The sequence below is a fragment of the Myotis lucifugus genome, unplaced genomic scaffold (assembly GCF_000147115.1).
Source record: "Myotis lucifugus unplaced genomic scaffold, Myoluc2.0 scaffold_1, whole genome shotgun sequence".
Classification (NCBI taxonomy): Eukaryota; Metazoa; Chordata; class Mammalia; order Chiroptera; family Vespertilionidae; genus Myotis; species Myotis lucifugus.
Genome location: NW_005871049.1, coordinates 3,193,310 through 3,210,480, shown reverse-complemented (window position 1 = coordinate 3,210,480; position 17,171 = coordinate 3,193,310). Strand labels below are relative to the sequence as shown.

Here is a 17,171-nt window from a genome sequence, read left to right as displayed (position 1 = left end):
AATGGTTAAATACTTTACTATTAGATCAAAGGTTATCTGACCAGTTATCCAAACTGAGCAGACAGCTGCACACATTTTCTTTTCCTCTCGTTAACAAATTTCTAAAATATACCCCTTCCTTCATGTGAAACGAGATCAGATGGTGCCCTTAAGATCAGCTCTTAGCAGACATGGGAAGAAAAAGTATGGCTTTCTGGCCAGGTCCTGTTTTGGGTCCAAGTTTATACTGCCCATTCCGCTTCAATGCCACATACCAACTGGAGTACTTTCTTGACCGGTAAGTGTTGTAGTTATTGGATTCCAACCGTTCAAAAAAGAAACACTCATCCGTAACACATTTCTGAAAAATAAAGGAAGAATAAGTAGTTGTTATTGTTGCTATTATTATTTTACTCTGCATATTAAATGTTTTGACAATTCACTGCCCATTCTGCTCAACCAGCAGCAGTACTGTTGGGTTCAGCGGGACAGTCAAACCAGCCAGACTCGGCAGGCCAGGCTCTGACACAGCCCAGACCCGAAGAAGGATGCAGGATGGCCTCCAGCTAATCTCTTCGATGGAGGCAGCCACAGACCCTCTCTGCAGCCCCATGGGCAGGTATGTGTTAGGTGACAAGGGCACACAGGTAGTGTAGGAACCACACTGGCTCAGACTTAAGTACCCCCCACACATAGCTTTCAGGGCTCTCCACAAAGAGGGGTACACCCAGTACCAAACCTCCCCCCTACACCTGGGGAAACCCAAAGCTATGGCTTCCAGTGGGGGTTTATGGTCCAGCCATGCTCATCCAATCCAGAGGCAGGTTACCAACTGGGTCGTGTTGACTTAGCAGGGTTCCCGTGAAACAGTGCTGGACAGGTAACTTTCCCAAAGGCAAGAAACAGTTCCTTAAATTATATTTTTCCCAGTAGCTAATATTGTTTCAACGGCATAACTGAATAGTTTATTGTACAGGAAATAGTGAATGTATATATCGCCCCCAAATTGTATTGAAACATATATGATTGGCATTCTCAAAACACTGAGAGATCATGAGGAACAAGTGATGGAGAACATACTCCTTTCTGGCAGTTTCTTGTGGGAGGGGGAACTACTCTGCCTTTTGACTTCAATCCAGCTATTTATTGAGGGGAGAAAATAGCCAGCTAAACAAATAGTTAGATCTGGTGATACGATTCCAAGTCATCAAGTCTGATAGGCTGCCACATGATTTCAGGTAAATGTTCAAAAATCAACTTCACACCCTGGCCAACGAGGCTCAGTTGATTGAGCATCAATCCCACGCATCAAAAGGTTGCTGGTTAGATTCCCGGTCGGGGCACATGCCAGGGTTGTGGGCTCCATCCCTGTTAGGGGGTGTGCAGGAGGCAGCCGTTCGAGGTTGTGCTCTCACATTGATGTTTCTCTCCATCTCCCTTACTCTCTCTCTAAAAATCAAACTATTTTAAAAACTCAATTTCACATGGTAGCAATGATGATACATACTGACCTCTGGGTGGGAGTGGGGAGAATCAACAAATGATTTGCTCACTTTAAGGGAAGAAAGGAAAAATAATTTATTTTTTTATATTTCAATTATAGGTAAATGAATAAAATCATAGAGAAAGGTATATAATTTTACACCTGTTTCTATCTCCACATATAAATACAGCATGCGCACAAGCCCATGGCTTTGCATTAATGAGTGCACCAGGTTGCCACTTCTGTCTGGATACTCAAATCTAGGAAACTTCAGGACTGGGAAAACCCACATTCAAAAGACTTGAATCTTTTCCGGGATTCTTTGGTTCCAAGATCAACTGAGCAATGGCACAAACTGACAGGGGGAAAAAATCATAAATCAATAAGCAAAACAATGAAAAGAGCTGGTGTAATAACCAAAGTGAAAGGTTCTGAGAGAGACCTAACAGAGAACGCATACATCTCAGGCGGTTAAAGTGAGGGTGCATTGCAGGTCCCGTCGGCGGCTTGCAGCAGTGAGAATTTTATTGGATGCTTACTTGGCTTTTGTTCATTAAACTTTTTAAAACTGAAATGCAAAATCATCCAGGTTTTTTTTTTTTGCAACAAGTTAGTAAAGCAACGTAAGTCTTTCTGATACAAATAAAACCCAGGAAGCCTTGCAGTGGAGCCAGCTCCGTCACAGCCAGGACTGCGGCTGGGGAAGGCCCGGTTGTGGTAACAGGGGAACCCTGCAGTCGTGTGGGGCATCCACAGCCCACACCTCCACTCAGCCTCTGGTGAAATGCCTTCCGCCTCTTGTGATGACTGACGTTAACCTGTGTTCCTTTGTCATTTTTCAGCACCACTGATAAAAACCTCCCTCTTTCCCAATTCTAGGTTTGAGACGAGGAGTGGAAGTGAAAGGAAGTAAAGAGTGAAAGGAAAAGTCATACCGATCATAAAGATAACAGGGAAGGTTGTCATGGAGTGACGCAGGCTAACTCCCCAGTCGTCAGGACACTGATACGCTCATTTGGGGTGTTCTGTCAACTTCCAGGGCGCCCCACCTTGCCGCTGGCACTCCTTACAATGGCTGGCCTACGGGGATGGGTGCCATGCCAATAATATTCGCCTTCTCTGCCAGTTCCTACTATTTCAGAGAAGAGAAACAGTACCAGGGATTAAGTGGGCACTACATCATGGAACCCACACACTGTTTCCACAGAGGTTACTTGTACCTTTACAAAAACAGCGCGGGCGGAAGGAAAGCTGGCTTCTGTGCCAAACGTTCAGACACGTACGTTTACTAAACAAGTGGTACGCGCTTGAAAACAAACTGCGGTGCTTTTTCAAATGGGTCGTAGGGCAAAATTCGGCTCTCAGGAAAAGCAGGGGTTTCACATGACCATGTAAGTACAATTTCAATTCTCTCCTTTCTCAGTTTACAAATCTTCGGTGACTGTGACCTCAATGTTTCTATTAAAAATTGATGCAATAGAAGTTCCCTTAACCTTTATAAACATGTTTACAGAGCTTTTTTCCTATTCCCAGTGTTCAACTTCTCACCACTTCAAACCTCAGAGAAAGGGGGGGTCCTCCGGAGGAATGACATCACAGAGGACGTGACTAAGTAGCCACTTCTCACACCTTTTCATCAAATTAAATTTTCCTTTATTTTGGTTTATTTTAATTTTAAAATAATGTTAAGATATAGAAAGCACACGGTTCCAATAATACATGCATTTATTTAACGTGTGTTTTGTCTTCTAGGCACTGGGATTGGTCAGTGAACAAACTGAATGAGGACCATGCCTTTGTGCCACTCCAGTCTAGCAGGTGGAGACACCAAATAAGCAATGAACGTAAGTGGGTGACTTGTGTGCCAGATTAGAATGAATCCTGTGGAAAGAGTAAAAGCGAGAATGAGAGGGGTTGGGAGTGGGACGGTTGCAACACTAAATAGCACAGTCACAGGAGGCTCCCCTGGGAAAGTGACATTTGAGCAAATGCTGGGAGGTGAAGGAGTTAACCATCCAGACATGAGAGCAGGGCATTTTGAGCACAGAGAGGGGACAGCCAGCGCCAGCTAGAGCAGGATCAGGCCTGCAGCGTGTGAGGTGCTGCAAGGAAGCCCGGGTGCATGAAGGGAGGGGAGGCGGACATGAGGTCAGAGAGGAAACGAGATAGATTAGGAGCTATTGTAAATTCTCTGGGAAAATGGGAAACCACTGTAGGCTTTTGAGCAGCAAAGTGGCATGACCTGACATTCTCCCAGGGTTACTCTGGCTGCCAAGACCACACTGGGCAAAGGCCGATGCCGGGGCACCTGTATGAGGTGGGCTGAGTATCACAGGCAGAGGGAGTGGAGACTCAGACCGCAGTGGTGGCCATAGGGATGGTAAGAAGCTGTCTGCGTCTCACATGAGAATTCCAAAAAATTTATGTAGATTCCTCCTCCAAGGAGATGGCGCATAACCCTGCCCCCTTCAGTGTGGGCCGTGTGCAGTGACTTCCCTCCAAAGAAGACGGTATGGTACTGGGGGGACGATCACTCCACAGTGCTCCCTGCCCTCGCTCCTCCCTGTGCCACTGGCCTCAGGAGTCTCGCCTGCTGCTACATATTAGATTTGAACCTTCTGGTCATTTCCCCATGCTCTGTTTTTGGATTGTTTGTTCTTTTACAGTACTTTGATTTTGCAGTTTTGGCTTATGAGGGAGTTTGCTCAACATGAATCCAAAAATGCTTGTGCTTACACCACTTCTGATAATTAAAAACAGAGACGATGTAAGTATTAATACCGACTATTTCAGAACAAACTCAAACACACAAATTGTGAAAAGTTAAAAGGAAATTTTAATCTTGTAAAAAATAAAAATACATATGTTGTATAACATTTTATAAGATTGGTTTCTAAAAGAAGCAATAATTCTTATTAGGCAGTAACCTTTGCATTTAATTGTACTTTCTCTCTTAAATGATATACATTCCTCCTTAATTGTTGCATTTTTCTGACAATTTTGATCAGTATATATTGTCAATCTAGATCAGGGAGCCCTCAAAAAGCTAGTTTCCCTACTTTGCGTGTAGGCTTCATAGTGAAGGCCCCTCAAGTAAGAAACTTATTCTCCAGGCAGGTAAAAATAAAGTATTTTACTTTTACAGTGATTAAATGTATATCCTCAGAGAATATAAATGATTTCTCATGTTTCACTATTATGGATCAACACAGGTCACACATACTCGAATACTTACTGAAATGTTTTGTTTGGTGAGCACAGTCTCTCACATTTTACAGAAAACAATGTGGGACTTCCTAGCAGATAAAGACCAGGCAGATTGTTTCAGTTCAATGCTAACATTGAGGTTGCTCGGTGCTTTAAACTTAAAACTACAATTGCCTCACTATATGCAATTTTTTTTAAAAAATCTACTACAATTTTGTGAACCCTTAAGAAATCATAAATCCTAATATTTGCTCTGGACTTCTGTTGCTCATAGCAACAGAATTTCTCCTGCTATGGAATGGAATAAGGAGTCTGTTGTGGATTAAAGGCTACTCCACGTCTGCCTCCAAATATAGGCTTTGGCAGTTAAATATAGTTACTCTTTGAACTTTTGTATTTTCTAGCTTCGAAGGGGGATGGGGGAGAGACCCTTAAGAAATGTTTGCAAACAGTGAGAAATCCTTATCCTGAATGCATTCATACCATTAATACATGAAGGTGTTGGAGGAAAAAAATGGGACACAACTTAGTCATTTTTCATGCACTCAACTGGTGGCAACCTACCTGACGTGACTTAGAAACCAAATGTTTTATGTAGCCAGAGTGCTCTCTTTTTGAGGGGAACTGGCACGTTTTACAAATCTCTGGGGGATCCCACACAGGGATGAGCCCTAACACAGCAGGCGGAATGGGGCCGGGTAGTTGAAGAGCAGGAAGAACCATGCCTTTGTCAAGTGCAAGTTCATAACCGCAGTTTCTCAATTCAAGGAGCCACTGCACGCCCAGGGGGTGCTTCTGGTCACAACACTGGACTGACACCAACAGCAGCGACTGCTGGCAGCTCCACGCCTCTGGGTCTGACTCTGCCCCTTACTGAGCCACCACCAGCACCTCCTTGGTTTGAGGTGTGTGATTACTTTCTCATCCGAAGATTGACACAGCCCACCCAGCCTGACACGAAGGAGACAGGATTGCCGCTAAACAGGCATGGCAGCCGGCCACCCAAATGGAGTGGTCAGATTAGCGATTAACCGTGAACTTGCCAAGTATAGATCCTAAGATGGAAGCTGGAACCATGATGCCATTCCTGAGAGGAAACCGATAAATTCTGAATTTCCCATTTATGTAGAACAGCTGTAGCTTTGTCTCTACAGAGGAGTGTGTGGTAAATCTCTAAGCATTGCTAAATTCACTCTTACTGCTGTGTCGGGAAGAATTAACACACATCCGAGGAGACAGAAACACATTTCAGATGAAATAAAAGGCCGTGACCTTAATCTTGTGGAAGGTCCTGGTTAGCTAAGGAAGAAAGGAGGAAATTTCTTTTAGAGCACTTTATGCTTCTAGTGGTACGGAATCAACAGTTTTGGAAGCTTAATGCGTATTTACCAAGAAAAGAGATCAGAATTCCCTGAATTCTAACTTGTAGAGAACTCTGTAAGAATGAGAGATTGTTCCATTTTTAGGTCCCTGGTCTTAAATGCTTCTCCTCTTCTAAGGACGCCCGTAGTTTCAGAGATGCACTTGAAAGCAGAGTAGCTTCTGTTTTCATCTCTTTTGACAACATGGAGCCTTTTATCATTACAAACGTACCCACTCCAGACTGTTCTCGAGATAAACAAGCCCTTCAATGGCCACCTTACAGGGCAGCCATTATTATCAGGTTACTGGGTCTTAATCTCAATGAGTAGAAAACCACAGGGTAACACTCTCAAATCTCTCCCTGAGCTAGATCAAGACAGTCCTAGAAAAGGCTAGAGCTTTAAAAGCATTTGACGAGGGTCATCCATAGTTAGTTATGACATAGCCAATGTGTACACCTCCTTCTTTCCACCATCTTCACTGCCTGACAGGAGCCAAACCAACACTGTTGTAAAAGCCACAGGGATTCACACCATGTATGACTTGTCACATCTGGAGGTGAGAAGAGTAGGGTTAAACCCCTCTTCCTCCCCCTACAAGATCAAGGGCATCTAAAATTACCCGCTGCTTCACTGTCCTGGAAATATTTAAAATGCTACTTTGGTAGCGTCCCAAAGTATTACATCACCCCTTGAGTTGACAACAGACTGGTAGAAAAAAAAGACAAGAACAGTGGAAAAAGTGAATGTTCCAGGCAAGCAGTCCATCTTTTAGAGCTATTTTTCACCTACAAACGTCATCCATTCCCCTGATTCCACTACCACCTTGATGCTGATGACACCAAAGCCATATGTCAACACTGACCTCTAAGCTCCAGACCCATACCTCCAACCATGTAGTGAACATCCTCACCGGGTTTCTCTTCGGCAACTCAACTGAAATAGGTCTACATCTCTCCCCGGCACTTGCTCTTTTCCCCTTCCCCTTTCCCATCCACCCTCTCATCCAAACCAGAAACCTAAGGGCCATCTTTGACTTTTCCCTCTGCTGTACTCCTAAACATTTTCCCTCTCAGGTGCTAGTCCTTGGCTCAGCCTCTCTGCCCTGCTATTGCCAGGTGTCATCATCGATTGCCTGAACCGGCCCATCTCCAGCAATCTTGGCTGCCTCAAAGCCATCCTCTAGAAAGTAACCACTTAGGACCTATTATGTATTAGACCCTGATGTTGACACTTGATACAAGTTATCTAATTTATAACTTATGGTCTTCACAAAAACAATGAGATAGGAAGGATCATTAGGGCCTCTATTTTACAGATACGGGAACTAATTCAGAATCCTTGGTCCAAGAACCCACAGCTAATCAGCAGCAGAGCCAGTATTTATACATAGGATCAGAGCCCACATTCTCAAATAGCATTCCACACTGCAAGGGTTTGTCAAATTTGACAGAAGAACCCTAACACTGATGCTCAAAAGTGTATATGTCCATCCCACTGGTCTTCAAACAACTGCGCAATATAAGGATTTAAAAACAAAACAACACTGTAGTTTCAAGCTTTGCAGAGAAGGCAGGAAAAGCAGTGAGCGAGGCCTCACACTCTGGAGTAAAAGCTGCCTCAGAGGAGCTGAGTTTGCTTGCTTACTTTTTTACTCCCTCCGAACTTCAGTTTTTGTATCTGTGAAATAAAGAGCATGATACCCTGCATTTTATAGGGTATGTATGGATATTAAATAGTATAATGCTTCTAAAACCCTTAATGAAGATTTAACAAATACCAACATCAGTACATACAGAGCATAAAAGCAAACAAAGAAACAAACTACAAAAACAGAAAGCATTACTTACAGAAGCCTGTAACCGGCCGTCCTCCTTCATAGCGAGATAGCGGTTGGCACACACTCCTTTGATAGACACGACCCCTCTCTCTTCTGCTTGAAGTTGGAGTTTGACTAGAAGTAATGGGAAAAGTGACCTTTGTAGCATCATAGGAAAAGCAGCCAACTACATGCAATATAAAGACAGGAGACACCCCAGCAACCAGATAGTCCACTCTGGAAGACTGGCTGGGGGACAGGGGGGGTGGGGGTCTGGGGGGATGGATATCAATTAAATTCTATGAGAGTGAGATGCAGGTCCACTAGAGGGGGCCTCCTGACCCCCTTCTCAGTACAGTGTCAGAGAGCAGAGGAGTGACAGAATGGAGAATTTTTTCCCTTTTATGTGCAATTAGCCTCTACTTGGCTAGATAACTGCTTAATTTTTTTAAAGTAGATTGTAGGAAAACAAAAAATAGATATTACTTTAATATAATGATAATGTCACATAGACAAGGCATCTAGTTAATTCAAATAAAAATGAAATTAAAATTTTCTGTTTTGCTCTTCTTGCAAATTTCCAATTTGAATTCTCCTGCATAGAACAGCATTCCCCAAAATGTACTTGGCTAACAGAGGTTACATAAAAAAACAGTCCTGGGGCCAAATAAATTTACGAAACAACTGTTCTGTTTATAAGAAAAGCACTTTAGACACAAACATCCAGGCAACTTGAACGTAAAAATGTGGGAAAAATATAAAATGCACACCCCCAATGTAAGAATGTTGATATGGCTATTTTAACATCAAATGATGCAGACTTCAAGGCAAGTAATATAACTAAAGATAACAGGGTTATTTCATGATAAGAGGGTCAGATATAGCAAGAAGACATAATAATCTTAACTGAGTAGCACCTCTTAATAGAATTCTGAAATATCTGAAACAAAAATTGACTAAAAAAATAAATAAGAATATAGAATATATGAATAACATTATCAACCAACTTGACCTGACTTTTTAAAATTTTATTTTAGATCAGGTAGGTTTCATTCACCTGAGACTTTTTTTTTTTAAAGATTTTTTAATTGATTTTTAGAGAGAGAGGAAAGAAGAGAGAGAGAGAGAGTGAGAGAGTGAGAGAAAAACATTCATGTGAGATCTAAACATTGATCAGCTGCCTCCTGCAGGGCCCCTACCAGGGATCGAGTCTGTAACCCAAGCATGTGTCCTGATCGGGGATAGAATCAGAAACCTTTCAGTGCATGGGGCAATGCCCGACCAACTGAGCCACACAGGCCAGGGCTCACCTGAGACTTTATTTTCCTTTTAACATCATAGTTGTTTGGAAACTGCTAAAAAATTAACTCTGCCACCATAGCAAGCTATCCAATGCTTATTTGCCTAGTGGACTTGAATTGTTCAAATTAAATACAGCTGAAAAGTTCTTTCTCCAAAGACACCATGATGTTAAGATGGCCTCTGGTTCTGAACTATTGGTGCTCCTGGTTCCTTTATTTTTAAACAATTTGAGATATAATTCACGTTGCGTACAACCTTGTTGCCCCACATTGCCTGTAACCAGTAGCCATTATATCCATTCTTATTTCTTTTGCCTACTTCCCCATGCAATCTCTGTCCTACCCAATATAAGCAAGAGCTAATGGAGTATGCAGAACAGATTCTTGTGGATGAGCTGCTGCTCTCCCATGCTGCCGGCTTTATTGGAATAAAAGCTCAGATATGATTCAACTCTGTCTGCTCAATTGGCTCAAGTGGTGACAGGCAGTCTGGACCCATTGGTTGTCCGGTTTCATTGTCACCTATTCTGGAGAGCCTTCTGTGCTTGGTCTCTCCTGCTCCACCCCTCAGTTTAGGATGGGAACCTCTCCACTCTCCGGGGCCTGCTTCCTCTGCTCAGAAGTTTTACACCATCTTTGTCTGCCCCTCCCTGTCCAGGGGCTTCTTGAGGGCAAGGAACTGAGCTGTCCAACTCTGTATCTGGTTCTCACGTGCCAGGCACACAGGAGTATGTGAGGAAGCTCACGTGGATGAAAAGCAGCTTGGGAGGGAAAATAGGTGGGGATGAAAATGGGTCACAAGCTAACCTGACAAGCTCAGGAAAGGCCTGCCTGGTGGCCTTGCAACCTCAGAGACCTCAAGTAATCACAAAGGTTGGTCTGCAATTACAACTTTCTAACTAAAAGTAGTTTATGGCAGGTAGTCATGTCCTAGGCTAGAATCTTCCCTGACAAAAGTCAGTCTTTACTTTAACTGAGCCTGTGTATTAGTCTTTTGTGTATCTACCATAACACACCTTTGGAATGTCTGGATAACTTCCTTGTTCCGGACCCCTCAGGGCACAACCGAAGCACCAGAGCAGAGACTACAGATCCTCTAGTTGTTATTTGTATCATGTTCTTTGTTGACTATTCACTATCCTGTACCCACCTATGTAAAAGATGTATCATTCTCTAACCAGTTTGGCTTAGTGGATAGAGCGTCGGCCTACAGACTGAAGGGTCCCAGGTTCGATTCCGGTCAAGAGCATGTACCTTGGTTGTGGGCATATCCCCAGTAGGGGGTGTGCAGGAGGCAGCTGATTGATGTTTCTCTCTCATCAGTGTTTCTAACTCTCTATCCCTCTCCCTTCCTCTCCATAAAAAATCGATAAAATATATTTTTTTAAATTAAACAAATAAATAAAAGATGTATCATTTTACTTCTTATCCAATTCCAGAGGTTTCCCGCTTTGCTTTTTCCTGCCTCCCTAATCTATCACCAATGAATGTCATGTAACCTACTTATGTCTTCTCTTTTGATTGTCGTATAAAATCAGGTGCAAAATTGCCATCTTCTAGAGCTTTATCTCAATGTGTTGAGATTTTACTCCTGGCAATTGTTGACAGTTTGGCTCAAATAAACTCACAAAAATTATTTATATGGTTGAATGTTTCTTATGTTGACACGGCTAAAGAAGCAATTGCAGTGATGTCCTCAGTGTCATGAGACTACAGAAAAGGACACGGATGATCAGGTGGTAAGTCTGTCTAGGAGGAGTGAGGTCTAGGCTAACTTCTGAAGGTCAAGTAGGAGATAAGCTAATGAACAAGGTCCAGGGTAAGGAGACACGGGGGATGGTATTGCAGGTAGACTATCATCCCAGGACTGAGGCACATAACAGCCACACTTGTTCTACACGGCCAGGTCCTAGGCAGCCAGAGCCATCAGCATAATCCAGCTGAGCAACTACAGGTCCAGTAATCTGATTTCCTCTCCAATCAGTTACAAGGGAGAAAAAGGATGGAAGGAGGACCTGAGACTAAAATGGCTTAAAACTCACATATTTGAAAAGGCAAAACTAAAGTATTTAAGGATGCCTAGCAGTGGGATGAAACTTAAATTCAAATAAGTGATTAAATAAAAACCTGTACACTTTTATATGGGAGGCAGGGACCAGGATTGGGACAGGGGACACAGGCATTGGGGTTGTGGGCAAAGGTTCTGTTTTCTTTCTCTCTTTCTTTTTTAAAAAATATTTTTATTGATTTGAGAGAGAAAGGGAGAGGGAGAGAGAGATAGAAACATCAATGATGAGAATCATTGATTGGCTGCCTCCTGCACACCCCCCACTGGGGATCGAGCCTGCAATCCAGACATGTGCCCTTGACCAGAATCGAACCTGGGACCCTTCAGTTCGCAGGCTGATGCTCTATCCACTGAGTCAAACCGGCTAGGCTCTTTCTTTTTTTAAAGAAGGAGATTAACACTCAGCTTGCTGTTTCAGTTATGTGCCACTAGGTATTATATTTTTAAAAAATATTTTTATTTATTATTTTTTTGAATATATTTTTATTGATTTCGGAGAGAGATAGAAACATCGATGAGAGAGAATCATTGATTGACTGCCGCCTATACGCCCCCTACTGGGAATGGAGCCTGAAACCTGGGCATGTGCCCTGACCAGGAATCAAACCCTGACCTCCGGGTTCATAGGTCAATGCTCAACCACCGAGCCATGCCAACAGGGCCAAAAGTTCTGTTTTCTGACCAGAGTTATGGTTACAAGAATATTCACCTGTAATAATTCATTAAAGTACAAATCTGTTTTATGTGGTTTCTATATCTATGGTGTATTTTACATTTTTTAATTTTTTTTTTAATTTTTTTTAAAGAACTACACTAAAAAACCAAAAATAAATGGGACTTCAGACAAGATTTCACCCGGGTCATTTCAGCAAGCTGGAGACCACCCACTATATTTAGTTTATGGATACACAAAAGTCAACAATTTTGATAAACAAAGACTTCTGGTGGCTTTCTAATGTTAAAATTAAACCCAGTAAGAGATGAAAATAAAAAATAAATAGTGTCCTATCCAAGCTTAAAGTTCAACTTTTTTTTTTCCTGTTGTAGCATAAAAACAAAAGCTGTCAAACCACACAACTGCCTAATCTCATTGTTAGGCGAGATCTGAGTGGTCAATCAGTCCCTTCATTACGCAATTAAATCTTCAGTCCCAGCTGCAATGTCCCTGAGGAGCAGTTGTCTTAAGTTTTAGTTGAAAATCCCAGCAAACGAGAATTTAGTCTCTTCAAAGTGACTGAGGGTAAGTAAGCAAAGGCACAGAGACTCCAATCACCATAAGGACACCACTCACATGTTCAAGTGCTCAGATCCCTGCACGCAACACATGCAGTGACACAGTGTAACCCAAAAGCCAAATTATTATTTCAATGTTACCGCCATGGCTCAAAACAGAACTCCTTTTTTGGAATTTTCTTCAGAATTTACATGGTTGCCTTTTGAATATGCTCAAGGATGATGAATCTTAAAATCATAAATGCCAAACTGTAGGAGCTGAAAAGGACTTCAGGCAGCGTCCAGCGCACCCTCCTCGTTTACAAATAAGGAAACGGACATCCAGAGAGGTTTGTCCCTGGTGAAAAATACAGACTTTGGAAATGGTTAAGTCAGCATTTCCACGGACGGCGAATACCTTTATTCATTCATTCAATAAACATGCACTAGTAACAGCTATGTGCCAGGATCTGTGCTTAGCGATAGGAAGCACAGAGGAAAACACAGCATCTTTCTGACCTTGGAGGACACCCAGTATTGTTGAGGAGATGAGGATGGCACACAGAGAAATCACTGGACAGGTTCAGTACCGTAAGTGCCGCCAGAGAAGTGTACACAGCTATTGTGAGCACTCGTAAGGTACCCCTAACCCAGGGAGATGGAAGGCTTCCTAGGATCAGTGACAACTGATGGAGACCGAAGGAATCCACAGGAGTTTGTCAGGAAAAGAGAGAGGAAAACAACAGCAAAGGACCCTCATATGTATAACTTCCAAAGGAGAAGGGGCAAGGAAGCCACACAGCCCAGGAGCGGCAGGTACTCAGGTGCGGTGAGCACAGTGTGAGGGTGGAAGAGGGCGGCAGGGACACCAAGAGGCTCTGCTTACATGTTAAGGAGTTTGATGTTTAAGGAGAAGGGATGGGAGGATAAGAGTGTGTAGGGAAACAGCTGGGATGGAAAGAAGGGAACAAAGGGAATGAGGGAGGCAAGGACAGAGGGAAGGGTGAAGAATGAGTCCAGGTCTCTCTGTCTTAACACTGAGACAGAGACTTATGCCTGGTTGGTGTGGCTCAGTGGTTGAGCATGGACCTCTGAACCAGGAGGTCATGGTTCAATTCCTGGTCAGGGCACATGCCCGGGTTGCAGGCTCATCCCCAGTAGGGGGCGTGCAGGAAGCAGATGATCAAAAATTCTCTCTCATCATTGATGTTTCTCTCTCTCCCTTCCTCTCTGAAATTAATAAAAAAATATGTTAAAAACAAAAAACAAACAAACAAACAAACAAACAAAAAACCCCCACCTGGGACATTACTGAGACAGGAAATCCAGGAGGAGGGACAAGTTGGCAGGAGAAGACAATGAGAAGTGTTCCAGTGAGACACACTGAAAATCTGTGGAAAGTACAGATAGAGATTTCCAAACACATGGATCTGGAGCTCAGAAAAGAAAAACAAAAGCTGTCAAACCACAATGAGATTAGGCAGTTGTGTGGTTTGGTGACCACAGCAAACTGGCTGCCTTGGGCACACAGGCTGCACCTAACCCACCAGGGAGGTGCACAATGGCTGCGGAGTGTGTCGCAGACGCAAATTCAAGAGCAAAGGACAGGCTCCTGGGAGCACCAGCATTTACGGAGTGAGAGCCTGGCACAGAGTGGTCAGCCCAGGCCCCTGCAGGAAGGTCTCTATACACACACCTGAGAGCTGCATACACACAGATTTGGAAACTGATGGACAAAATTGTTATTCTCTGCAGATGGTAGTTTTCTACATTAAATATCAAGAGACTAAATGCAATGTGATGTTCTGGATTGGATCCTGGGATAGAAAAGGACATTAGTGGAAAAGGTGGCGAAATCCAAATAAAGTCTGTAGTTAACAGTAATGTACCAGTATTAGTTGTTTTTGTTTTTTAGTTTTGACCAACACGCCAAAACAAAGTGCCATTATGTAAGAAGCTAAGCTCTGGGAAAGCTGGGTGAAGGGGACGGAAACGCTCTGAAAATCTTTGCAATTCTTCTGTAAATCTAAAATTATTCTCTTTTTTAAAAAATGTTTTTTTATTGATTTCAGAGAGGAAAAGAGGGGGAGGGAGGGAAAGAGCGACAGCAACATCAATGATGAGAGCGAATCATTGACTGGCTGCCTATTGAGGATCCAGCCCGCAACCCAGGCATGTGCCCTGACCAGGAATCAAACTGTGACTTCCTGGTTCATAGGTCGATGCTCAACCACTGAACCACACCGGCTGGGCTAAAATAGTTTAAATATAAATAACTGTAATATAATATGTCTGAAATGCAAATTTTCTTGCCATAATTATTACACACCTAAGTCATAACATTTAATTTCTGCAATTTAAAAAAAATTGAAAATGTACTGCTGATTTATGCCAAAGACAGAGCTGTTACAAGCAATTCCAATCCGTAAAAACTTACAGAAATCAGTTTCCTCCAATACAACCTCTTCCGGATTTCATACGTCAAGTCCCCAAATGCACGTTTGGGCTGCCTGAGCTGCAGACCAGAGCAAGTGTGACAGCCGAATACTGAGGACATCAGACGATTCCTGGTCCTTCTAACGCAGCTGCTGTTTAAGAATGGCAAAGGTTTCTACATCTATGGTAGCATCCGCTAATTAGACCGAGAGCAAGAAAGAGAGAAAGACATTTGGCATCGTGTGATGTTCCAGACGCTCCAGGGGCAACACAAGGTCAGGGCAGAGCTGCACACGGGGAAACAGAACTTCAAGACAGAGAGAAAAGGAAACACTCCGCAGGAGCATCACAGCAGGTTGACAGGTAGAGAAAACACCTGCCTCACTCTTTCTGCAGCTGCCAGGGCTCCAGATGCATCGGACTCTCCAGTGTCAGGCCGAGGCCAGAAAGGCTCTGCCCCAGAGGGCACTTCTTGGCCTGCCTCATGGGGATCCTGTCGTTCAGGCGGGAAAATTCCCGCAGCCCTTGGCGGGGCATTTTCTGGCAAGGATAGCTGCGATGCTGACACTCGGTTGCCTGGGCCTCGGGACCCCGCATTGTTACCACAAAGCAACAGGGAGCGCAGGCCATCTGTAAATACCAGCTTCCACCCACAGGCGTCATGAGCTCTGTACAGTGTTAAACGGCCTTTTCTTCCCAGAGACCAGCCGCTGGACAAATGTTTCTATAAATAAGTCGGCCATGGAATCATAGAAATGGAGACCAGATTGGTGGGTGCCAGAGGGGGCGATGGGGGGATGATGTGGCTATGGAAGGGCAGCCCAGCGGCCCTGGCGGTGGCAGTTCTGTACCTCGCCTGTGTCGCTGTCGACACCCTGGCTGTGATGTGATGCCATAGGATTGCAAGATGTTACAACTGGGGAGAAGGTCAGCGGGATCTCTCTGTATTACTTCTCACAATTGCATGTGACCCTCAATTACCTCAAACTTTAAAAAATTAATTACAAAATGTCAGCCAACTGACGTTCAAAATCTGACCTAGTTTACTAACTGACGTTTGAAATACATGTTTGAGAGACACAGAATTTTTGGAGAGAAAAGAATACAAACCAACGAATGTAAAGAAGACAGACTGCTCTGGGTAATATTTTTACTGTAACTTCAGTTTCCAAGGCAGCCTCGGAACGCGTCCACTAGAAGGCGAGGGCATGGGCGCAGAGGAGAGAAGGATGAAGCTGCAGTATCACTTCTGCACCTGTTTGTCGCATTATTGAAGAATTAGGTGGTGGAAGGGGGTTATGTAAAGACAAGAAAAAGATTTTTTTGTGCCTCAGATGGCTGAATGTCTATAGGGTGTTATGTTTTCCACTAGCAAACAACTCCAGAACTGCTCCGGTGCCCCCAGAACATGTGATCACTGCCCATTTCTCTGTATTTCTTACACTGTTTACTGGATAAACAGGCCCTCCAGCCCCTCGGGCAGGAGTCTGTGCCACTTAGGAGAAATCTTGAGCATCTTGGACTGGAGGTGGGAGCCCCAGGTGTGAGAGGGTTGCTCTGTTGTCTGCGGAGAGCAATGCAGACAGGCCTGGGAGGGAGTCACATCCTGGTACGGAACAAACTGTGGGACGCCTGACCTTCAGTCAGGGCTGGCCACTGCTAGAAGCTGAGAAATGCTTTCACTGGAAAACAACTCCCGAGGCTTCTACATCTCAGTTCTATGTACAAATCAATTCTAGAAGCATCCTTACCCACCCCTTTGGTTTGTCTCAGAGTAAATGGACTTCAGCATTCAAGGAACTTGGGGAGATTCTTGTGCGAAAAGTTGGGTAACAAGCTCCAAGGCCTACAGGGGCCATGCCAGGTTCATGCAGCGTGGGGCAGCTTAAGGACAGGACCCAGAGGGGCAGGGGACAGTGGGCTCTGTGCTCAGCTGCAGAACACATACCCCAGCTCCTGGGGCTGCCACCACTCAGCACCAGCCCAGGGCAGAGATTTAATCTCAATCTCTCTCTCTCTCTCTCTCTCTCTCTCTCTCTCTCTCTCTCTCACACACACACACACACACACACACACACACACACACACACAGTATGTGATGGAAATCTGGCTGGAATACCCTGAAAGGAGAAGCAGCTCAGATCAATATTAACAAGCAAAACATAAGCTGCCTCAAGCAAGCATCCAACATGCCCAAGCGATGGAGGGTGGCCTGACTGCAGCCTCCTGTTGCCACTTCTTTCTGTCCTTTTGCAATGCTTCTTGGATGCCTGCGAGAGCCTGAGTTTTCTCTCCCCGTGGCAAC

The 17,171-nt window shown here is 43.9% G+C and overlaps 1 protein-coding gene across 1 annotated transcript; it reads right to left on the bottom strand.

The window, feature by feature from the left end:
• On the bottom strand, window positions 1-15,762 carry FGF2 (fibroblast growth factor 2). Its single transcript, XM_023752778.1, has 4 exons — window positions 15,718-15,762; window positions 14,868-14,892; window positions 7,881-7,984; window positions 1-340 (listed from the first exon to the last, which is right to left on the bottom strand). The coding sequence occupies exons 1-4, from the start codon at window positions 15,760-15,762 to the stop codon at window positions 155-157; spliced, it is 360 nt and encodes a 119-aa protein (XP_023608546.1). The 3' UTR covers window positions 1-154.
• Between the last annotated feature and the right edge of the window lie 1,409 nt (window positions 15,763-17,171).

What these genes read in the sequence shown, in the direction of transcription:
- FGF2 (XM_023752778.1), bottom strand. Translation starts at nt 15,762, where the DNA reads ATGGCATCACATCACAGCCAGGGTGTCGACAGCGACACAGGCGAG. An exon ending in TCGACAGCGACACAGGCGAG is followed by an intron (nt 14,893 to 15,717) that starts GTACAGAACTGC and finishes AATCCGGAAGAG; the next exon opens with GTTGTATTGGAGGAAACTGA. An exon ending in ATTGGAGGAAACTGATTTCT is followed by an intron (nt 7,985 to 14,867) that starts GTAAGTTTTTAC and finishes CATTACTTCTAG; the next exon opens with TCAAACTCCAACTTCAAGCA.